Source organism: Chiloscyllium plagiosum, unplaced genomic scaffold (assembly GCF_037043375.1).
Source record: "Chiloscyllium plagiosum isolate Xiang-an unplaced genomic scaffold, Cpla_swu_hap1 HiC_scaffold_25, whole genome shotgun sequence".
Classification (NCBI taxonomy): Eukaryota; Metazoa; Chordata; class Chondrichthyes; order Orectolobiformes; family Hemiscylliidae; genus Chiloscyllium; species Chiloscyllium plagiosum.
The window spans coordinates 41,281,419-41,305,975 of NW_028270163.1; the positions used below are offsets into that span (position 1 = coordinate 41,281,419).

Below are 24,557 nucleotides of genomic sequence, written 5' to 3' on the forward strand. Positions count from 1 at the left end.
ACGTACTTAACACCCAGCAAGGTGTTCAAATTGACTTGTAGCCGTTTTTGCATATTAATTGCTGGTTATCTGGCTGTGGTAATTTGAAATTATTCTAAGGGTTGATCAGTAAAAAAACATAAGTGATGATGAACATTTTGAGATTGTAGCTGGGCTTACTCTGCAACCTAATGCACAGGACAGTACTCTATCACAGGGTAGACTGTGTGACACCTATTGAGAAATGGAGCAAAATACCCCAGCACTTGTTGCCTCAGCTGTCAGCCTTGCTTCAGTGATAACAATAGCACCTCATTCAATTCATTATTATTCTCTGTCTTGGCAGTTCCAATGCTTTCCTGGCCTATCTTCCACTCCCCGTAAACCTCAGCTCATCCAAAATGCTCCTGCCCTTATTTGAAGTCTCATTCACTTGTTGCCCTTTGTGCTGGTTGACTGACATGGGCTCCAAATACATAAATACCTCACGTTTGATGTTCTCATTCTTGTACTCAAATCCCTTTGTGGCATTACTCTCGTGTATCTCTGTAACCTCCTAAAATCAACCTTGATCCCTGTCACCTTTTCAGAATTCTGTCCCTCCAGATCCGATCTTGCATATCCCTGCTTTCCTTCACCCAATGATTGGTAAGGCCAGCTTGACCAAAACCTAAGCTCTGAAATTCCCTTTCTAAACTCTCTGCCCTCTCCTTTAAGGCACTCCTTAAAGCTAATGTCTTTGTTCAAGGTTTTGGGTGTCGTCCTTAGTGTGACTTCTTATTTGGCTTGTACAACTCTGTGAAGGATTTGGGACATGTATGTTTTTAATGGTGTTACATAAATGCAAACTGTTGTTAATTCACCTGCCATTGACTGCCATTTGCTTAAAGGATTGGCATTAGCTATTCCCAATGTTCTTATCTTTAATTAATCAGCTAAGTACTTCCCTTACTTTGACCATCCCCCAATTCTCTCTACAATTTAATGATGAACTGTGCTAAAAAGGCAGCTCACTTCTTGTATGTAAATTAGTCTGACATTAAATTTCATCCTTTGATGTTCCTTATCTTGATTTTGTTTTGGACTGTAATTCCAATCTGAACAGGACCTGCAAAACCTTGAGAATACTTGATTTGAGAAAATGTGAGTTGACTGCTAATATTGTGGTTGATTTGCTTGAATAATTAATGACAGTGTACTATTGAATTTGTCTTTACTTCCAGGACTGGGAGTTATGAAAGTGGAATAGATGGAGTCCTTATTGAAGCAGAGTGATGGCTCAATTGTTATGGAGGGCAGGTTCTCATTATTATGTATTAGGGACAAGCAAAGTCATGAGCGATACTTAATAACCTCTTGAATATAACTGAAAGCTAGATCTCTCATTATTACGTGTTTGAAATAGAAGCAAACAACCATTTTTTAATTAAGAAGAAGCTTCTGTTGCTGACTCATGTTTAACCTTTCCGTTTGAAAGATGTTTGTTATGTTGTGACGTGCAGTGCATCTCTGATGAAGATGGTGCTGTTTGCTGCTGTTTCATCCATTCTCTTATTGAGGACGGAACTACGTGGGGAAGATGAATGTTTGTGTGGCGATGTGTTGTAGATTTATTAATAGTGTTGAAAAATTAGAAGGCAAGTAAACCTGATAGGGGTTCAGAACAGTGGCCAAGCACAATTATTTAATGCATTTGAGTACATTCCTTAACTCCTGTCTATTAAAGCCCTGCCTGAAACAATTTAATGCAGAACACTCAGACCACCTTTCTATGGATTGATGCTTACATTTAAATTCACTTGATGTCATAATACACTGCAAAAGAATATACCTTACCCTCATCAATCTTTTGTGGAATGACACACAGTAGGTTGGAGAATATTCTCTCACCTGTGTCACCTGTCTTTGTTATGTAGTTTTGTTCCCTGATTTATTGTTTTGCTTTCTCCTCTGTGTGTCTCTCTCCCTAACTCTGTTTGTCTGTCATTTTCTCTTTAGTGCCTTGATTTCATTCAACTTTGGTATCTCCCCTTTCCCCTTGATACACCGATCGTTTTCACCTCCCTCCACTTGCAAAAAGGCTTGCAGTGGGAACCATTTCCCTTCTGACCCTCCCTGACGCAATCGTTTCCTTCAAAATGCGGAGTTTGCATTCAAAACGGTTCACTGATATTCTTTAGGGAAGGAAACTGCCATCCATACCTGGTCTGGCCTACTCCTAACCCGCCACAATGTGGTTCATTCTTAACTGTCCTCTGGGCAATTCTGGGCAGGCAATAAATGCTGGCCTAGCCAGTGATGCCCACATCCCATGAATGAATAAAAAAAATTGTCTTCAGACAGCTATCAATTTAGAATGGAGTAAGACTCTGCCTCAGAAAGTCTTTGGGGTAATGCAAGTTCTACAGGTATAAAATGGGCACGTAACATCCAGAGTGATGAGTGAGGTGTGTTTCCCACCACATTGACAAAGACTTGGGTCTGAAACAAGGACCTGGCTGTTTAGCAATGCAAGTGCAGGGCCTAGTACCTCTTTTAAGACTCCAGTCCAAAGTTGGATTGCCTTGAACTTACCAAGTGTTGTGAAAAATGATACATGTCAATTGGGGGGGTTGCATTTTGATTTTGAGGGGGCTCCTTTTTTCATTGTTGCTAAGTCATTTATTAGATGATGTTGTAACATAAATACAAACTGTGATATAACTGTACTGACATTTGGATTTGTACAGATGCAGCATTAGAATAATTCATCATGATCTGTAATAATTATCAACCCTTCATTAAACAAAGCAACAGCACTAAGGAAATCATTCATTGCTTCGACACTACAATATTTAAATTGGCAGAAGATTGTAGGCCGAAGTTAGCAACAAGCTTTTTTTTCAATGTAACTGGCAATCATGTCCAAACACAATAAACCATCACACGAAACACATTTCCCACCGACTGGTGAGTTCACAGTGAAAGCATTTCCATTGCATGTGTCCAAAGCTGGAAGATTTTAGCCAGACAGTTGCTACCCTTTTTACTGCATCTCAAATCTCAATCTCAGATTTAAACCTAACAATTGACAGAAAGCCCATTTCGATAATATCTCCATATAGTAGCTCCTGAAGATATGCAACATTATGCTGAAATTCCAGGTTTATTTGCAAGTAAGCTGATTACATTTTTATGAACAGATTTAAACTGTTTTCTCTCTTGCAGTCTCTCTCCCCCCACATCATAAGCAAAATCAATCTGCTGCCTCTGGTATTTCTGCCATTCATCTTAAACTGCAGGCCTTTTGTTGTCAAACATGCCACTAGAGAAATAGTTTTTCCCTCTTGACTCTGTTCCAACCCCTCCTTATTTGAACTCCTCTCCTTTTTGCCCTCCAACCTTCCTTCTTGAAAGGCAAGTCTTTTGCCCACCTCTCCAGGCTGCTTTTCCAGGTACGTGTCTGAACCTGTAATTGTTACTTGGAGAAACTGGTTAACTCAGAACACTCTCTCAATGTTGAGACATACAACAGGAATAAACATACCATGGGAAGAGGTATATAAGAAGGAAACATCATGGAAAACAAATGCAAATTCTGACCAGGCATGACCTCTTCTATTTCAGGGTATTGACGATTCTCCGCAAATGGCATTTGCGCTCAAACAGGAGGCGAAAGCAGTGAAGGGGAAGAAGGAAGAGGAAGTTGACGATGCCAAGAGTCAAGATGAAGAGTTCGCCATCCGGATAGGTAGAGGTGGATTATCTGCAGGCAAGCATCCGTGTCATATGCCAACAAACATAAACATTGATTTAAATAACTTTTAAAGGGGATGGGTGGGAGCAATTGCATTTATTTCAAAATATATTAAATGGCAATCCAGGGTTTTATTATAGTTTCTGGTGGTTCAGTTGCTTCAGCTTAATCAGTTAAGAGAATTCTTCTTTCCTTTGGCTGCAGAATGTTGTCTATTGTGTTCTAATCAGTCTGACTAATGTGGGATAGTATTTGCTCTGGATCTGGGTGCACTGTCAGCTTTTATTCTGCTTGCTTACATCTGTGGCTGGAGAGTATGTTTATTCACATCTCCATGGTTTTTTCAGAGTGAAAGTTAGAAATAATCAGAAGACGTTAAAGATGTCAGTGAACTCACACTATTATTAATACTCTCTCAAAAATATAGGTCCTCAAAATTAATGTAAAAGATGTTGGGAATGAAAATGGATTTTTCTGCAAATAAATGCTGAAGCAGAAAATTAATTTGCAACAACTGCTGACTTTAGGATGTGTAACTATCTTAAATTCCCGAAAACGTTTTGGTCATTTTGGCGTTTTCTTTGATCAGTATTAAATATTTTTGTATGTTCTGTTGCTATTGGAATGTCTGTAATAGTCTGGGAGCTGAACAGTAATGGCTATGAGCAGGAAATTGGTGATAAAAGCTTGTATGTATTGTCAATTTAAGATAATCCTTAATAGTTTGGTTAGCACTGCTGCCTCACAGCGCCAGGGGACCCGGATTCAATTCCCGCCTGGGTGACTGTCTGTGTGGAGTTTGCACATTCTCCCCGTGTCTGTGTGGGTTTCCTCCAGGTGTTCCGGTTTCCTCCCACAGTCCAAAATTATGCAGATTACGTGAATTGGCCATGGTAAAATTGCCCGTAGTGTTAAGTTCATTTGTCAGGGGTCAATGTAGGGGATTGGGTCTGGGTGGATTGCTCTTCGGAGGTTCGGTGTGGACTTGTTGGGCCAAAGGGCCTATTTCCACACTATAGGGAATCGAATCTAATCGAATCGAATCTAATCTAACCTAATCTGGTAAATTTAGGGCTGAGCGCTGATGATGAAATCCTGCTTGTGAATTGCGACAAGTGGGTAAGAAGTATCCTGACGTTTTCAGGTTCTACATTGCAGGATAAGGGGATGAAAGGTCCCAATCCAAAACGTCGACTCTCCTCTGATGCTGCTTGACCTGCTGTGCTTTTTCCAGCTCCACACTTTATCGACTCTTATTCCTTGGGGTGAATGGCGTAGTTTTCTGACAAAAATTCAAATACTGTATAAAGAAGAAATGAGTACAGTAATCCCAGTGGTTTCAGTAATTTAATGGTGACATCAATGCAATTTATAATTGACTGCTCTGGAGACTTTTCATAGTTGAGTTCAAATCTTGCAAACGCTTAGGCATATGTCACTGGGTACAGAACACACATCCTTGTCTCTAGTTTTTGTGTTTATTTGAACCTTATGGTCTTCTAGCTTTGGACTTTTTAACCATTTGGAAAGAGTCAGTTTATAACTTGCCCTTTGACAGCAATACAATACAATGTAATGATATGCAGTCATGGTCAGTTCATGCATGACTGTTTCTGCTTAGTTCAACTTGTTTGTCTTTGTCCACCCTGTTCCTAGTTTCTTACTCATACCTGCTCCCGAGCACTGAATGCAGTTACTAGTGTAAGTAGGTAGTGAAACAAAATAATCAGACATTGTAATGATGGTTTAATTTTGATGCATATTCTGAACCGGGAATTGGCATAATCACAGAATCATAGACTTCTACTGTACAGAAGGAGACTGTTCGACCGTCGTGTCTGTACCAGCTCCTGAAGGAGCTACCCAGCTAGTCCCAATCTCTTGCCTTATTTCCGTAGCCCCTTAAAATCATCACTTTCAAATATATATCCAGCCTTGTTTTGAAACCTCCTCCACCACTCTCCGAGGCAGTGCATTCCAAATCCTAACAACTTGCCGAGTAAAGTCTCTTCTCATTACACTCCTCGCTGTCTTGCTGGCAATCTTGAAATTGTGATCCCCCTAGTTACTGACATACCAACTGATGGAAACAATATGCTTCTTTATCCCATTAAAATTGTTCAAAATTTTGAACACCTCAATATGGTCACCTCTTAACCTTCTCTTGATGTCGTTTGTGATCGACTCGGAGATGGCCATTATAAAGCAGACAGCAAGAGTCCCATTGCCCCTTCCAATGGGGGGGGGATGGCAGGTGAATAAGTGCATTGGGTAGTGGAAGGGCCAATCAAAGGGCCTGAGGAGACCTTTGGTTGGCGCCCTGACTGGAGGGATGGCACTGCTATTGTAGGTTTGGACAACAGGATGGAGGTGCACTCTGAAGCGTGATAAAAATATCAGACCGAAATATTGTCACAGCTGCGAAGCCATCACTATGAAGGGACATGACCTCTGGTATTCTGTCACTCGTTATGTATTGGGTTGGGGGTGTGTGGATTTGAACCCCTGTCTGCTGTATGGAGGCTGCTTTCAGCCAAAGATCAGGCCTTTTCCTCGGTGGTGGATAGGGATCACTTTGACCCAGAGAGTCACTTCATTGGACTTCATCAAACCTCCAATCCTGCACCTTGCCACTGGGAAAATCCCGCCCTATGTCAACTAAGACCGTCTGCTTAATTTTAAATTGATGCTTTGCTTTGCGATCTGATGTGTATCAAATGGCAGAAAGATAAGGACACAATAAATAAAAAGAGTCTCGAGAAAAGTGGAGGCAGGTGTCTAATGGGCACATTTGAGGAGAAACCCTTTGATTCCATTGGAGTTGACATTTTTACTACTGGGCCCAGCTCTAACTTAACTCTCCACCATACTCTGAATCAAAAGCCTACTTTTTTCTTATCTGACCACATCCTGTCCATTAATCCCAGGAAGCAGCCTGATCATTTGTTCATGGTACCAACAAACAAGGATCTTTTGCCAAATGCATGTTTTTTTTGCCCATTATTTTTATCACCTTGCATTATATTTTGAGCAGGTTAATTTGTTTGCTCTGCAGTTTGATCATGCTGATTCGTCACGAGTTTTCCCAGCGATGTTGTGACACGTGTAGGTTACTCAGACTGAGGGCAGCGAGAGTAAATGGATTGCAGGGGTAGAAATTGCAGGTGCAAAACTTTCTCCACCAAGTGATTGAATTGAGACAGAGAAAGCACGCAATTTAAGTATGAGGCTAATGAGAATTTTGCAAGGCCATTCTGCGCAGTACCACAGAGCTCTTCACAAGAACACAAATGCTCTGGTATCTTTAAACCAAATAAATACTATAAGCTGTGGGTGTCTTGTGTGTGTGCAATGGATTTGTCCTTGCCTCAGATCCAGAAGCTCTGTGTTCAAGACCTAATCTAGTTGGTTGCCAGCTGACAGGCCAGCAGGAGCTTGCCTTGAAGCCATAATGGACAGGCCAAATTGGTGCAGATTACCCTTGGATACTGTTGGCTAACCTGTGTTCCTGGAGGTCCAAGAGTCCCAGCAACACTAAGAACTTGGCAGTGGATGCAGCCAGGAAGGTGCTAATGGACCCCAGACCCGAGGGAAGTTGAGGGATATAGCTCGGGGAGGTTTCAAGCATCTTGGAAAGTACGGTGAGGGAGTTTGAAACTGTAACCTAAGTTTGAGATGCTCCATCCTGTGGAAGCATTCCCTTCATCTTCTCCCAACCACTAACTATTATTTACAAAATACTGTTTAAAAGCTGTACAAGTTCCTGAAGAAGGGCCTGTGCCCGAAACGTCGAATCTCCTGTTCCCTGGATGCTGCCTGACCTGCTGTGCTGTTCCAGCAATAAAGTTTCAACTTTGATCTCCAGCATCTGCAGACCTCACTTTCTCCATCACTAAACACTTCATGTTGCCATTATGTAAATTTAAGGAGAAATGGTTTTGAGTGGACCAGGCGACCTCATAAATCATTGCCCATTGTAGAATTTGAAAGATGGTGTTTTCCTTCCATTATTTCATGATAGAAAAGAGAGGGATGCACTTTCAGTCCTTTGCAACTCATTAATACTTGGCGAGTTTGGAAACTAATCGAGTTTGCTAAGAAATGCCACTATTTTCCAGCGTGTCAGATGACAAAATATTTGAAAACTTTTGTTCACCCTGCCCCACCAATGTCTTTTGCGAACTCTTCCACTGTGGAGGAAGTTTCTGTGAAGCAACAAGCTGATGTTACCACATGACAGAGTACACAACTAAATTTGCTCTAAGCTTGGAGTATGAAGATGTTTTAAAGCAGCAGTAAGCAGCAGAAAGAACTCATGTGCATGTTAACATTGTGTAGTAACTTGCTCCATACACCAGTGGGGAGGGAGAGGCAGAATACTGGAGGCGTTGGATGTGAATGGAGATGGGGCAACATCAGCAGCAGGCACCATCACATACATGCTCTCTGTGTGAAAGCCTCACATCAAACTGTGCCTCCAAATTTCTCTTTGTTTGTGGTATTTTCTTTGCACCATTCAGTGGAAGTGATCTCATAAAATTCAAAATAACGTCTGCGTTCTCCTCAAGCTATTATTGACGATGGTCATATACTGCTGAAAGGTTTTAGATGAGCCTATTTCCTTCAAATGCCAGCTCTAAGGAAATCTTCCAACAGGTTGATGAGTATTCTCGGAAATGTGGAGGTTATCTCAGTGGGGTTTTAAGCCGGAACCATGAATAGGATAATCCAGAATTGCTGGTGGCCATTTCTTAAAGAAACGAGCATTCCTAATTATTTGTATCCAACAATTCTCCATTCTTCTATACTTCACAATTTACCACCACAGGATAAAATGATGTAAACTGTCTTTATCAGCCTTTTCTCCCTATTAAACCCATTCCTAGCTTGTCTTTGGCAGGAGTGCACAGCATACTTAACTCTCTTTTATCTGTGTTGATCTCCTTGTCATTTTTTCAAGTCCTTTTACAGATTGCTGATTCTCCAAAGTTACTTAAGCTGAAATGCTAAAGTGGTTTGCTGCTCACAGATTTGGATGGATTTGCTGCTCATGTCTGTCTTGCTCAGTTTTCTACATTCAGCTTTTTGCTGTCCCCTGTTTTGATTTTGACATTTTCATTCATTTGTGCATTTGTTGCCATTTTAAATAAGTGTAAATTGCAAAGTAGGCACTACATTTACTGCTTTCTATTTTATTTTCCAACACTAGTAATTTCAGTAGTGCAGTAATTGGAATTCTTAAATAAAAGTCATTGGATTTCACAAAAAAAGTTGCAACCGCTCTTCAAGAGAGTAAAATTTCTCATAAAGTCATAGCTGGGTATGCTCCAGAAAGATTGAGGAATACTTTGAATTTTTTTAGCTGTTTTATTATTATTTGCTCCTTTGAATAAAAACATGTTTAGAGAATGGAAGATCAGCCAAGGTTCCCACTTCTAGTCCAATGAACACAGCTTCTGAGGCACTTGTGTTAAAGACAGGTGAGGACAGAACCAGGCTTAGCTGTGACGCTTTATGTTCAAATAGTCGTTGGCTTAGACTGTTGATTATATAAAAGGAAAGAAAAATTGTCAGCAAAATTAGTCAAAGGTTTCATTTTAAATTTGCAACTTGTGAAAAGCTGCTTATAATCCATTGTATAAACAGAACGCACATCACTGACTGATGTTTTATGGAAAATGAATCCGTATTATAACTAATATATATTCACTTCTATTATGTACTGTTTGGCCTTTTTCCAAAATTGCTTCATTGAATTAAAGCAATGTAATTGTCAACAAAACAGCTCTTGCAGTCAAATGGGCTCTACAGTTTGCTTTGAAATGTCACAAAAAATTGTTTTTAATCATTCATAAATTAACGATTGAATCATGGAACAAGTTCCAGCATGTGGGCTGTATATTAATCATGGATGATTTTGAACGAAAGGCAACTGAGTTTGCTTCACCTAAATTTATCCTTGGGTGATTTCTGATACTTTTTTAATTATAAAAAAAGCCCTTTGTTCCTTCCTATTTTAATAGTTTATTAGTTATAACCAAACAGTTTACCTGGGTTAGCAGGGTCAGGGTGAAAAGTTTTGCCTGGGATGGGGGAATGATGATCTAGCATGCCAATGCTCTCTTTGTAACTCTACTGTTTAAATAAAAGACAAAAGAAAGGCTTCTGATTTAGGCACATTCCAGCTATTTTTTCTATGTCCAGTGCAGAAAAACATATTTCCACGACCCAGCTCACATCTGACTGCTTCACCATTTGGAAACATGCCCATCAGCAAGCGTGACTGAAGTGGCTAAATCCTAAAGGACAGAGCTGGTAGACTGTGCTTATGGTAGGTGGTGAGGGAAAATCATACTTGAGCTTGCACTCATCGCCAGGAGCATTTGACCATGACAATATCAGCAGGAATGACCACTGCAAAGAGACAGAGTCACCTTCACATTGATCATTAGTGTAACACTACTACTGTGCTAAATATGATAGATTTTGAACAGATCTAGCTACTTGACTGAGCATCCATGAGGCGTTTTAGACCATCATATAACAGCAGCACTGTGTTTAACCATAATTTGTAGCCTCACACATCCCCTAATCTACCATTAACATCAAACTACGGGATCAACCCTGGTTCAGTGAAGTGTGTAGGAAGGCATGCAAGGAGCAGCACCAGCAGCACCTAAAAATGAGATGTCAACTTTGTGAAGCTACAATACAGGACTACTTTACGTGCCAAAGCTGTATACAAGCAGCATTTGATAAACAGAGGTAAATTATGCTAACAGAACAAATCCATGTCCAGGATTGAATGGTGATGGAAAATTTAAACAGTTTACTGAAGGAGGAGGCTTCACAATAGCCTGAGCCTCAATGATGGAGCCCAGTGCATCAGTGCAAAAGATGGGGCTGATGCATTTGCCTGAAGAACTGAGTGGATGATCCATCTCAGCCTCCTCCTGAGCATCGTAGATACCAGCTTTCAGCCAACTGGCTTCACAGCACGCAATGCTAAAAACACAATGAAAGGACTGCATACTGCAAATATCCTGGCTGCCCTGACAACATTCTAACAATAGTCCTGAATATTTGTGCTCCAGACCTAGTCTTGCCCCAAAGATAACTTGTTCCAATGCTGCTACAATGCTGTCATCTCCCCGGCAATGTGGAGAATCTAATCAGTTGTCAGACCGTTAGTCTATTTTAAGTTGTGAGCAAAGTTGTAGAAGGTGTGGTCAAAAGTTGCTATCAAGTAGTATTTTTACACAGCAATAACCTTCTCACTGGTACTCAGTTTCAGTTCCACCAGGCCCACTCAGCACATTACCTCATTACAGCCTTAGTTCAAACATGGAGGTGAAATCTAGAGGGGAGGTGAGAGGAGCTGCCCTTGACATCAAGGCAAATTTGACCAGGTGTTGCACCAAAGAGCCTTAGTAAGTCTGGGATCAGTGGGGAATGGTGGGGGTTGGAGTGACTAGTTGGAGTCATATCTAGGAAGATGGATGTGGTGGTTGGAGGTCCATTATCTCTGCTCCAGGCTATCATGGCACAATTTCCTCAATCCATACCTGAAGCTATATAATGTTAAACTGCTTCAGCAGTGACCTTTCAACTATCATCAGTTCAGAAAAAGGGAATGCTTTCGAATGAGTTCACAATGTTCAGCACCATTTCTGTTTCCTCAGATACTGAAACAACCTGTCTTCAAACACAGCCAGACCTGGACCTTAGCAAGAATTGGGCTGATAACTAACATTAACATTACACACCTGCTAGGCAATCACCAGCTCTGAAATGAGAGATTCCAACTATTGTCCCTTGACATTCAATGATCATCATTGAATCCTGAACTATTTACCATTGACCAGAAATTGAAATAGGCCACCTCTAAAAATAGGCAAAAGTGAGGATGTAGATGCAGGTGATCAGAGTCGAGAGTGTGGTGCTGGAAAAGCACAGCAGGTCAGGCGGCATCTGAGGAGCAGGAAAAGGCTGATAAAGGGTTTTTGCCTGAAACGTTGATTTTCATGCTCCTCGGATGCTGCCTGACCTGCTGTGCTTTTCCAGCACCACGCTCTCACCTCTAAAAATACCATGGCTGTAAGAACAGGTCAGAGGCCAGGAATACTTTGGAAGTTACTCAGCACCTGACTCCACAAAACCTGTCTATCATCTATAAGGCACAAGTAAGGAGTATGATGGAGTACTCCCCACTTGCCTGGATGGGTACAGCTCCAACAACAGTCAAGAAGCTTGACACCATCCAGGACAAAGCAGTCTACTTAATTGATACGAATCTACCACCTTCAACATTCACTTCTTTCACAACTAATGCACAGTGAAGCAGTGTTTTTTATCGACAAGAAGCACTGAAGCAACATGCCAAAGTTAGTTTGTCAACATCTACCAATTACGTGACCTTTACCGCTGTGGAAAACAAAGCCAGCAGACACATGGTACCACTTAAACCTACAAGATCTCCCCCCAAGTAATGACCCCCCCCCCCCCCCCCCCCCCCCCCCGATCTGGCGCTATCTCGCCATTCCTTCGCAGTTGCTCTGTCAAAATCCTGAAGACTCTCCCTAACAGCACTGTATGTCTACCTACACCAAGTGGGCTGCAACAGTTCAAGGCACAGCTCAGAACCTCCTTCTCTCGGGCACTCCTGGATGGCAATCAATGTTGGGCAGCCAGATGAGCCCACATCCCATGAATGTATTAAAAACAAATTATGGATTGCAATGAAACCCTATGTTGGAAAATCCCAAGGTGAGGTCTATGTGCAACATTGCAGGCTTTACCGCAAATACCGCTTTACCTACAGACCTTCACAAACCTTGTAATAAAGCTTGCATTGGAAATAGCTCATTGAAAAAGTTGGAGAAGAGATTTATAAATGAGTCCAGAGATCAGGGATTTGATGCATGTGGATAGATTGAAGCTGTTTGCTTTAGAGAAGAAAAGGTGAGAGAAGATTTGATCGAGATATTCAAAATCATGAAGTGTTGTCGGATCAGAGGAGATGGGAGAAACTGTTCCTATTTTTGGAGGTGTTATGAACCAGAGGGCACTGACTAAAGGTAAAAGGCAAAAGAGTTGGAGGTGACATGAGGGACATGGATAGGATCTGTAACCTACTGCCTTGGATTGTACTGCGAGCTGATTCAATCATGGCTTCCAATAGGTAATTGGATGAAGATCTGCGGTGAAGATTTTGTAGGGCAATGGAGATAGAGAGGAGCAGTTGAACTAGTTAAGTTGCTCATTTGGAGGATGGTGTAGATATGATTGGTCGAATGGTCTCTTTCAATGCTATAACCCATTTCTGTGTTTGTGTTCTGTGAAACAACCCTTGGGTGAGGACCTCCTGTGGACCTGGTTGACTATAAAGTGGGAACCCACCCCCTCCCATGAACAATACAAGGAATGAGATCCTTGAAGCGTAGGGCTGACCTCTGCCCGCTGTGGGAGAGTAGGGGCAGGAGGTAGTCCTTTCGTGGCATTGCTGGCACGTGTAAAAATTCCGATGGGCAGCTGGCAGGAATAGCATCCAAGAAATCAGCTCTAATTTAATGCCACCTGTCTGGCTGTCAACCCAGCTGGGGGAAATGGAAAATTTGAGCCATGGTTCTAAGCCTGACAACAGGCACTGGCAGAGAGTGCAGTCGTTGTCTGCATTTTCATCAGGTTTCGGTGTTCCGGGAGATTGCTGCACTCATCGATGGAAATGAGAAAATGAGTCAGTTCGGTGTCAGCCCAAGGTATTGTTTGTCTGTAACAAAAACAAATAATGATTCAAAACCTACGCTTTTAGTCTTCCATGAATAACCTTGTGGAGCTGGTTTGCTTTTTCATTCTGATATTTGAACAGGATAACAAATGTATTGGGGAAACTGTCCTGACTGAGATGATTTATCACAAGTGGAGGTGAGCAGAATAAAGTAAAGACTGTGACGGTTTTCACTCAGCTTCTTCCCAACTATGTCAGCTGCTGAGCAGATGCCTTACTAAAAGCAAACTGATGTGAACAAAATTGTATCCAACGTGTGCAATTCTAGTGGGACTGCACACTCCCTTTTTTGTCAAGCTGTGTTGGGCGAGCTTCAAACGTTGTAGGAAAACTAATCAATACCATACCGTGGACAAAAGTACAATCAAATTATTCTTCAGGAGATGACTGATGATAAAGAACAACTGGAATGATTGTGGCATCCCTGGACAGGCAGCTCCATTTATCCATTTAAAGTAGTTGACAATTTCTGTTGTTAAGTACAAGCCTGGAAGGGTAAACAAGTTCCTCCCTCTCCCTTCTGAAGTTTGCTACGACATTTTAAATGTTTACAAAGGATGTGTTTTTTTCAGTTTAATTGACTCTGTGCTTGATCATGAGTAAAATCATGAAGTGACAAGCCAGCCAGATCTTGAGTTGGCAAGAGTTTCTTTTTTTTTCCCTTTTTTTATTTTATTAAGCAATTACAAAACAGTTTACAAAACAGTTTACAAAAAACAGTTAACATTTACAGCTGTATGCAACAGTAATTTTACAAGGGAGAGGAGCAGCAAGGCCCCTACGTACCATTGGGCTCTCACCCACCCACACTCCGTTTTCTTTTCTTTTTTCTTTTCTTTTTTCTTTTTTATTTTTTTTTTCTTTTTTTTCTTTTTTTTCTTTAAACCCCCACACCACCGCCTAACTGCAGTAATGCTTATTTTTTCCGCAGCACCCATGTTGTGTGTGTGCAGGTGTGAGACACAGTGAGAGATACAAGGTGCACGAATCTTTGTTCAGTTTCCACCACCAGGAAGAAAGGAAAACACCCGAGTGGCCAGTGACAAGCAGTGCCCTTCACATCAAATGGCAGTGCTGTGTGATCAAACAGTGAAGGGGAGGGCAGGGATTAAATCAAACAGACTCCGGTTTATATCTGTCAGCCAGTGCTCTGTGATTGGATCACGTCAACAACCCCAGTCAGGGAACTCATATTCTATGAGGTCCCCCTGGCCTACCCTGTTGCAATCACTACAATCATGTGTAGAAATGTATAATTTGCCTGATAGAAAACATTCTCCTGCTGCATACATAAATGAGAAATAAATATTAAAATAAAATCACTTAAGCAGTTCCTCAACAATCGAACCTAAACGTAAAATAACTGTTAATAAACACCGAGTTCACATCGGCATAAATGTTTTTCTTTACCATTTCCATAAAAGTATTGTTATATTGGTTGAAATTTGAAAGATTACAACAAGGTGGCAAAAGTTTTAGTTAGCTGTAACCTGTGCTGAAAATGGGATCACATTTTGCATTTTGTTATTATATCACTGACGTATAGTAGATCAGTTTTAAGTTGAATAGCAGGATGTAGACCTAACAAATTGAAGCAGATTAAATTGCAAAGCCGGAATCAATCACCTTTGAATGGGTCTAATAGTGTGTCCATACTACTGATCTTAGAGGTATAAAGTATTGGCAATCAGTGCGTGACAACTGCATCAAGCTTGGAATAACTTCAGACTTTGTTTACGAGTTTAATGAGATTTTTCACTCTCGGGAGTGGCCATCACTGTCAGACACTAGCTGTCTAGTTTAAGGCACTCATGTGGATCACTGGTGAGATAGCTGATAAAAGGTGTTAGAGGATAACAAAATTATTTGAAAGCTATATCCCTAATTGATGGGATAAAATTTCTCAGGATCTTGCTTAAGAATTGCTATGTGCAAAATATTGCTGCTTGTTGTGGTTTGTCATTGTTTTTTTCTTGCCTTTGTCCTGACCCTTTTCCCATTAAAAAATCAGACATCCGTATTCATAATGTGAACAGCCTGCTTACTTTTGGTACGTGGCAGTTATGTCGTCCTAGCAGTGTGATGCTATTACGCTTCAGATTTGTGTCTCTATCTGCTCACCCTGTATTGCTGACCAATTCATATTCTGCTGCCACTCTTGTCGAATTGCATTCGGTTTTCCTATTGTCTAAAGTAATATCACAAGTCTTCCAATATGGGGAGAGGTCTCTGAATCAACTCAGATGTCCTTGGACCCTGAGTAAACTTCCACATAATTGTATGTGCAGTAAATGTATGGGAGGTTTGACCATCTAATTCCGACACGCCCCCCACAGATCCCACTGTTACCATCCCCGTCCCCCAGAACCCTGAGGGGAACACCACCCCTGCTCATGACCCCACCCCTATTCCCCCACCACCACCCCCACTCCCCGCTCCACACCTACATCAGGTCCTAGCTCCCATCCCTGCCGAGTTTTCACCATCTCCCCAGACCTTCCCCTCACTGAGGACAAACGATCAGTCCTCAGCAAAGGCCTTACCTTCATCTCCCTCCGTCCACGCAATCAATGAATTTAATACGTATCGTGACGGCGCAGACTTCTTCCGCCGCCTCCGCCTCCGAGCTTACTTTTACAATCAGGACTCCCGCCCACCTTCCGCGGACTCCTTCGCCCGACTCCAACCCACTCCATCCACCCGGACACCCCGTGCTCGCCTATTACTCGCCCTCGACCTCTTAATTTCCAACTGCCGCTGAGACATTAATCGCCTCAAACTGTTTACCCCCCTCTCCCACTCCAACCTCTCACCCTCACAACGCGCAGCCCTCCAATCCCTCTGCTCCAATTCCAACCTCACCATCAAACCAGCAGATAAAGGGGGCGCAGTGGTAGTCTGGCGCACTGACCTCTACACCGCTGAAGCCAAATGCCAACTCGAGGACACCTCCTCCTGCTGCCCCCTCGACCATGACCCCATCCCCCGTCACCAAACCATCATCTCCCAGACCATACAGAACCTCATCACCTCAGGAGATCTCCCACCCACTGCTTCCAACCTTCTAGTCCAGGAACCCCGCACCACCCGATTCGACCTCCTTCCCAAGATCCACAAGCCTGACCACCCTGGCTGACCCATTGTCTCAGCCTGTTGCTGCCCCACCCAATTCATCTCCACTTACCTCGATACTGTCCTATCCCCTCAATCCAGGAACTCCCCAGATACGTTCGAGTCACCACCCACACCCTCCACCCCTCCAAGACTTCAGTTTTCCCGGCCCCCAACACCTCATCTTCACCATGGATGTCCAATCACTCTACACCTCCATTCGCCATGACCAGGGCCTCCAAGCCTCTCCCGACGTCTCCAATAATACCCTTTTCCTCTCCCGATGTCTCCAATAATACCCTTTTCCTCTCCCGACGTCTCCAATAATACCCTTCCACTGACACTCTCATTTGTTTGGCTGAACTGGTCCTCACCCTTAACAATTTCTCCTTCGAATCCTCCCACTTCCTCCAGACAAAGGGGTAGCCATAGGCATCCATATGGGCCTCAGTTATGCCTGTCTCTTTGTTGGCTACGTAGAACAGTCTATCTTCCAAAGTTACACCGCCACCACTCCCCACCTCTCCCTCTGCAGCATTGATGACTGCATTGGCGCCACCTCGTGCTCCTGCGAGGAGGTTGAGCAGTTCATCAACTTCACCAATACATTCTACCCCGACCTTAAATTCACCGGGACCATCTCTGACACCTCCCTCCCCTTCCTGGACCTCTCCATCTCCATTAATGACGACCGACTGGACACTGACATTTTTTACCTGGATTACACCTCTTCCCACCCTGCCTCCTGCAAAAATACCATCCCTTATTCCCAATTCCTCCGCCTCCACCGTATCTGCTCCACGGAGGACCAGTTCCACCACACAACACACTTGATGGCCCCTTCTTTAGAGACTGCAATTTCCCTTCCCACGTGGTTGAAGATGTCCTCCAACGATTCTCATCCACATCCCACACCTCCGCCCTCAAACCCCACCCCTCTAACCGTAACAAGGACAGAACCCCTCCGGTCCTCACTTTCCACCCTATCAACCTTCGCGTAAACCACATCATCCAAAGACATTTCCGTCACCTCCAAACGGACCCCAATACCAGGGATATATTTCCCTCCCCACCCCTTTCCACTTTCGCAAAGACCGTTCCCTCTGTGACTACCTGGTCAGGTCCACAACCCCCCCCCCCCAACAAACCCACCCTCCCTTCCTGGCACCTTCCTCTGCCACTGCAGGAATTGCAAAACATGCGGCCACACCTCCTCCCTCACCTCCATCCAAGGCCCCAAAGGACCCCTTCCACATCCATCAAAGCTCTACCTACACATCCACCAATATCATTGATTGTATCTGTTGCTCCCAATGCCATCTCCTCTACATTGGGGAGAATGGACGCCTCCTAGCAGAGCACTTCAGGGAACATCTCCGGGACACCCGCACAAATCAACCACAACGCTCTGTGGCCCAGCACTTCAACTCCCCCTCCCATTCTGCCGAGGACATGCAGGTCCTGGGCCTCCTCCACTGCCGCTCCCTCACCACCCGATGCCTGGAGGAAGAACGCCTCATCTACCGCCTCGGAACACTTCAACTCCAGGGCATCAATGTGGACTTCACCAGTTTCCTCATTTCCCCTCCCCCCGCCTTACCTCAGTTCCAACCTTCCATCTCAGCACCATCCTCATGACCTGTCCTACCTGCCAATCTCCCTTCCCACCTATCCGCTCCACCCTCCTCTCTGACCTATCACCTCCATCCCCACCCCCATTCACCTATTGTACTCTTTGCTACCTTCTCCCCAACCTCCCCCCCCACCCCCCCCCCCCCACCCCCACACATTTATCTCTCCACCCTGGAGGCTCCCTCTATTCCTGATGAAGGGCTTTTGTCTGAAACATCGATCTTCCTGCTCCTTGGCTGCTGCCTGACCTACTGTGCTTTTCCAGCACCACTCTGACCTAAGCATCTAATTATAAGTTTGACCCTGCCAAGATTGCTCCATGATACTACTGACAACGGGATCCAATTGCAGTAGCCACTCAGACCAGGACTTTATTTACACCTGCTTTTCACACGGACTATTTCATAGCAAATGTAAAGCCTGTTCAGGAACAATCGCTCTTCAGTAAATCATCTGGAGTATCAAAGCATTCCAACATCTAAAGAAATGTTCAACATCTCTGCATTGGGCATTGGCAATAAACAGCGTTCAATCCCTTCTGCACTCCTTTCCCAACTCACATTGTGGAGTTAAGTGGCATTCCATAAGATGATAAAATAAGAAATAGGCCATTAATTAATTAGGCCATTCAGCCCATTGACTCTGCTCCACCATTCGATCATGTCTGATGTGTTTCTCAACCCCATTCTCCTGCCTTCTGCCTGGAGTTTAATTCAGATAAATGCGAGGTGCTGCATTTTGGGAAAGAAAATCTTAGCAGGACTTAGACACTTAATGGTAAAGTCCTGGGGAGTGCTGCTGAACACAGAGACCTTGGAGTGCAGGTTCATAGCTCCTTGAAAGTGGAGTCGCAGGTAGATAGGATAGTGAAGAAGGCTTTGGGTATGATTTCCTTTATTGGTCAGAGTATTGAATGCAAGAGTTAGGAGGTCATGTTGCAGCTGTACAGGACATTGGTTAGGCCACTGTTGGAATATTGCGTGCAATCTGGTCTCCTTCCTATTGGAAAGATGTTGTGAAACTTGAAAGGGTTCAGAAAAGATTTACAAGGATGTTGCCAGGGTTGGAGGATTTGAGCTATATGGAGAGTCTGAATAGGCTGGGGCTGTTTTCCGTGGAGCTTCAAAGGTTGAAGGTGACCTTATAGAGGTTTACAAAATTATGAGGGGCATAGATAGAATAACTAGACAAAGACTTTTCCCTGGGATGGGGGAGTCCAGAACTAGAAGGCATAGGTTTAGGATGAGAGGGGAAAAATATACAAGAGACCTAAGGAGCAACTTTTTCACTCAGAGGGTGGTACGTGTATGGGATGAGTTGCCAGAGGATGTGATGGAGGCTGGTACAATTGCAACATTTAAGAGGCATTTGGATGGGTATATGAATAGGAAGGGTTTGGAGGGATATGGGCTGGGTGCTGGCAGGTGGGACTAGATTGGGTTGGGATATCTGGTCGGCATGGACAAGTTGGACCGAAGGGTCTGTTTCCGTGCTGTTTATCTCTATGACTCTATCTCCTCACTAATCAAGAACCTATCTCTATCTGTTTTAAATACAGTCAATGAGTTGGCCTCTACAGCCTTCTGTGGTAATGGGTTCCACAGGTTCACCATCTGCTGGCTGAAGAAATTCCACCTCATCTCAGTTCTAAGAATCATCCATTCATTCGGAGGCTGGGCCCTTGTGTGCTCGTCTCTGCTAGTAGTGGAAGCATTTTGTCCACATCCACTGTATCCACACCTCTTGATGGTCGGTATGTTTTAACCAGATCCACCCTCATCCTTCTGAACTCCATCGAGTACAGATGTAGGGTCTGCTTCTTGGCTTCTGTCTGGCTGATCTCAGAAGAGTCACATTGTCGAGACTGAGTGATGGGCAAGTGGCATTGAGCATCTTCGTGTTCGGAGGGCGAGCACATTGATGTGGAGAATGTAATTGAATGGTGAGGGAGTGGAGGAACACTTCAGGGTGAAGAACACTGTTATGTGTTGAGGGAAGGGGTTGGACATGAAACAAAGAAATTGTGGACACACGATAATTCATAATTCTAGACAGTGTTTTTGAAACTATCTTCTAATATGAAACAGAGCTGGAAGTAACATAATTCACGATTAAAATGAACAAATTCAAACCTTGACAGAATACAAGAACTTGTGACCTAAAACAATGGTGTGGTGTGTTCCACATTTCCGAAGAAGCCAGGATTGGAAGTCTTGGCCAGAAATGTGGAAATCCATGGCAGTGTAAAAGGTAGGAACAGGGTGAGGATACATCAGAGCAGGAAAGAGAAATCACAGTACTACATATAAATTGAACATGGATTTGCATTCCATTATTCTCAACCTCTAAGTCAGTTTCGTGTGGAGGAGACCCCAGTTTTGGGCCCTATGGCAGTGCCACTGGAGATTAACAAATATTCAGAAATAATGGCTCAGATTTCAGGGCCAGCCATCGAGTACTGGACTGTCTACAGCATACACTTTAAGGCACCGGAGCAGTACCATCAATATAGCCTGCGCAAGATCTTCTGAATCCGCTTGGAAGAAAGATGCACCGACACCAGACTCCTCGACTAGGCCACCATCCCCACCATCAAGGCACTGACCACCTTTGATTGGCTACGGTGGGCTAGACGCATCGTCCCCATGACCGACATGAGACTCCCCAGGCAGGTGCTGTGCTCCTGACTTCGAAACGGCAGGTGATCCCCACGTGGACAGAGGAAACGTTTAGGGATACTCTTAAGGTCTCCCTGGGGAGATGCGACATTCCCACAGATACATCGGAGTCACTGGGCCAAGGCCATCCTGAGTGGAGGAGGAGCATCCAAGAAGGTGTCGTGCAACTCGAGACTTGCCATTGGGAAAAGCGGAAGCCGGGTGAAAACAGCACAGAGAGTGCAGTGCCATTCCACGCCCCAGCCGCTCCCTTCCTGTGACCACCACCTACCCCAAGTATAACAGACTGTTATAGCAGTCTGTACAGCTACCTAAGGACTCACCGTGAGAGTGGAAGAAAGTCAACCTTGTCTGCAAGGAACCGCCAATGATGATGATGACTGGAGCTCGGCCGTACCCTTTATCACGTATCAGCCATTATCTCATTGATTGTTGAGCAGACTCGATGGACCGAAAGACTGACTTATGCTCCCTCCACCTTATGGTCAACCAAGCTACAAATGTATCTTGTGGTGGAATAATAATGAGACCCAGTGAGGGATGACGCTCTCCGAGATGGGCCCTGGCATGGTCCAACTGCATTCTGTAGAGCAGGCAGAAAGGAATCTGTGAACCTCAAGCTGTTGGAAAATCTGTCATGTCAAAAATATCATTGTTGGAGTGAAAGATCAAATCAGGATCACTTTTAAAGAACCATAGGTTTCTATGCATTTTTAATGAATGCAAAATTTAATCTGAACCTTTCAATAAATCAAATTAATATTAACTTTACAAAGTCAGATAAATTATTTCAATAAGTTATATTGAAATATTTAAAGTCTAGTAAGTCACGATGAGAGGGCATGTGCATTCAAACATTTTGAATCCCTGATAAAATCTTGTTAAAATGTAATTTATATTATAATATTTCAAGAGTCAGCTAATAGCTAAATCCATTGGGACATTTAAAAAGGTTGATGCCTAAATTTGAGAGGAATTGAAAAATGTTGCTCCTTGCTGCTTTGAAAATTTCCTTTTTGCACTTTATTCTTATTATGCACTCAGGAAAATGAGGTCCTTAGCTCATCAAAATATCAACCCTAAAATGCTCTGGTCATGATAATTCACCATTAGTGGGCAATTAGCCATGATCTTTGCCATAGCCAACCTGTAGGTTAATGCCTAATGCTGTGGAACCTCCAGAGCAGTGAATACCTGATACAAGCGAGGGGTTTATCAGCTACACAGTCAATGAGTGGGAAGCTGCCATTCTTCTTCCTTGTGCAATGGTGTTGGATCTTGTAACCGTATTGAAATTTCTCCAAAGAGGCCAGTATCCTGTTATTAAGTCACCCTTTATTTACATGTGAATAGTCCTTGGCTTTAGTATTGCCCAATTTGGAATCAGGTACCAAAGTGTGAGAATCTCTGACACCCACCCTTTCCATATGTCAGCCAGGGCTCCCTGATTGGAACAGGTTAACAGTCCCAGTCAGGGAACTCATATCCTATGAAGTACAACTGGCTGACCTCATTATAATCATTACTACAGGGGAACCTCAATTATCCGTACGTGATGGGTGGACACTATTTCGCTCGGATAATCGATTATTTGGTTCATCAATTAAATGCCTTTCCTCTGGGGCTCGGATTTATAAAATTCTGCTCCTGGTTCAGGAGACTGCAGAAGCACAACGCGTGCACGAGGCCCCGCCCCCGATGCCATCCAACACCGCCCCTCGCCCCAACCCTGTACATCACCTCTCCCAGCCCTCTGCTCCCTCAACCCTCTGCAACACTACTCTCCCCGTCCCCAACCCCGTGCAACACCTCTCCCCCACCCCTAACCCCATGCAACACTTGCCCTGCCCCCAACAGCGCCACCCCCACCCCCTAACCCCATGCAACACTTCCCCCCCACCCACCCCAAACTCTGTCCAACACTGCCCACCCCCCCCGTCCTGTCTCCGGGGCAGCTGGACTGTACACCAGCGAGACTGCTGCTGCTGCTTTTGTGGGATAAGTCTCCAAACAGCGCGCGCACACACACACAACTTTTTGACAGGTTCCACCTTTGCCCTGGAGAGGACATTTTACGAGCAATTAACTGGGGAAGTGGGGGGGGGGGTGGCGGTTTACATTACACCCCTGTGTAGAACTCCAGGGAAAGTGTGGGGAGAGAGAGAGAGGGTGGGCAGTCAGTGATTTGGAGACAGTGCCTGTTTAATCACTGTAAACACACAATCACTGTTGGAAACACATCTTTGATGTAATGTTTCCATCGGGACCTCGAGATCTTCTTTGGGTAATCCGATTTTTGGATAATTGGTATTCGGATAATCGAGGTTCCTCTGTATTTTTCTTTGTGTCAATGCAAAATTCGGGCTAATGTGCTTGCGTTTTCTCTACATTGAGTGAATGTGTGGGCCACGCAAACCTTGGTTAAAGACAAAAGAGACTGGAAATGCTGGATTCCAAGGTCGACAAGCAAGAGGCTGGAAGAACACAGCAGGCCAGGCAGCACCAGGAGGTGTGGAAGTTTTAGGTGCAGCTGTTCTTCAGGATCTGTCCTGCAGAAAGGTTACACCTGAAACGTTGACTTCTCCACTTGTAAATTCTTCACCATCTTTTGTAAGTTGCGATTGTATAATGGAGAGAGTTTGGGCTCCTCTATTATGGCAAGGCCTCTGTATCCTGACAAGGGGCCAGTTAACTTCTGGGAAATGTACTTTAAAATGAGACACAGACAAAGATGAGAGAAAGAGAGAGAGAGAGAGAGAGAGAGAGAAACATTCAAAGAGACAGTTGCAGTGTGAGGTGCATTGACACAATAGCTAGAAATAGGTAAAAAGGAAAGGAAGAGCTAAAATTTTAGGAAGAATTGGAAGTACAGAAGCAAAGAGAAAATTAGTACAGAAAGGTGCTTCAGAAAGAGTGGAAAAAATAGTCAGGCTACGAGAGGAGCATCTAAGCAAACCTGACAATTAGAGAGAAATAAAACAGATTTATATTGCATGCAACCTAATTGTACTTTTTTCAACTATCTTGAACATCCTGTTTTACTTCTTACAGCAGCTGCATTGTTTCTTTGCTTCCTTTTGGGATCGCTTTGGATTTTGCAACTTTCTTTCAAAATTGATTGAAATATAAAACTAAAAGTGAATTATCTGTTGGCCTATTCAGAAGTAGTTTAAATTTTGTTCACTTTACGTGATACCTCCACCAACATAAATCCAAATTTTTGCTTTAAAAATATTACATTTGCAAAGAGCCAAATGATTTTCCCATTTTGACATGCAGTGGCAGTGCTGCTAATTAATGGAAGTATCATTATTTTAGAGCTTCTGGATATTACAGGTAAAATAATGGCGATATGGATCTTTTCATTGTTTTGTACCAAACGCCACATTGAGCTTAGTTAAGGCTGCAATGAGTTCTGTTTGGGCTGCAGGTTTAAATTGCTTGAGTATGTACTTTACAGATTCATCTTTAGTCAGTCAGGCTGCATTTATGTCAGGGTGAAATGTTTGTTTGAAATGTCTGCTATCTTGAAATGAATTTTCAATTGATGTTACTTTATTGCAGCTTTGTGTTAATTAGGCAAAACTGCCCAAATGTAGCCTTACCTTGGAACCTTCACAGCTATAAGACCTTC

The 24,557-nt window shown here is 43.4% G+C and overlaps 1 protein-coding gene across 4 annotated transcripts in view; it reads left to right on the forward strand.

The window, feature by feature from the left end:
* slc39a11 (solute carrier family 39, member 11) overlaps window positions 1–24,557 on the forward strand; it is a 728,791-nt gene that overhangs the window by 170,813 nt on the left and 533,421 nt on the right. For 3 of the 4 annotated variants that reach the window (XM_088000669.1, XM_043714887.2, XM_043714885.2), the window contains one exon: window positions 3,586–3,730. In XM_088000669.1, the coding sequence (XP_087856795.1) occupies window positions 3,586–3,730 (145 nt within the window). The remainder of the gene's footprint in view (window positions 1–3,585; window positions 3,731–24,557) is intronic. The other variant, XM_043714886.2, reaches the window with a different exon arrangement.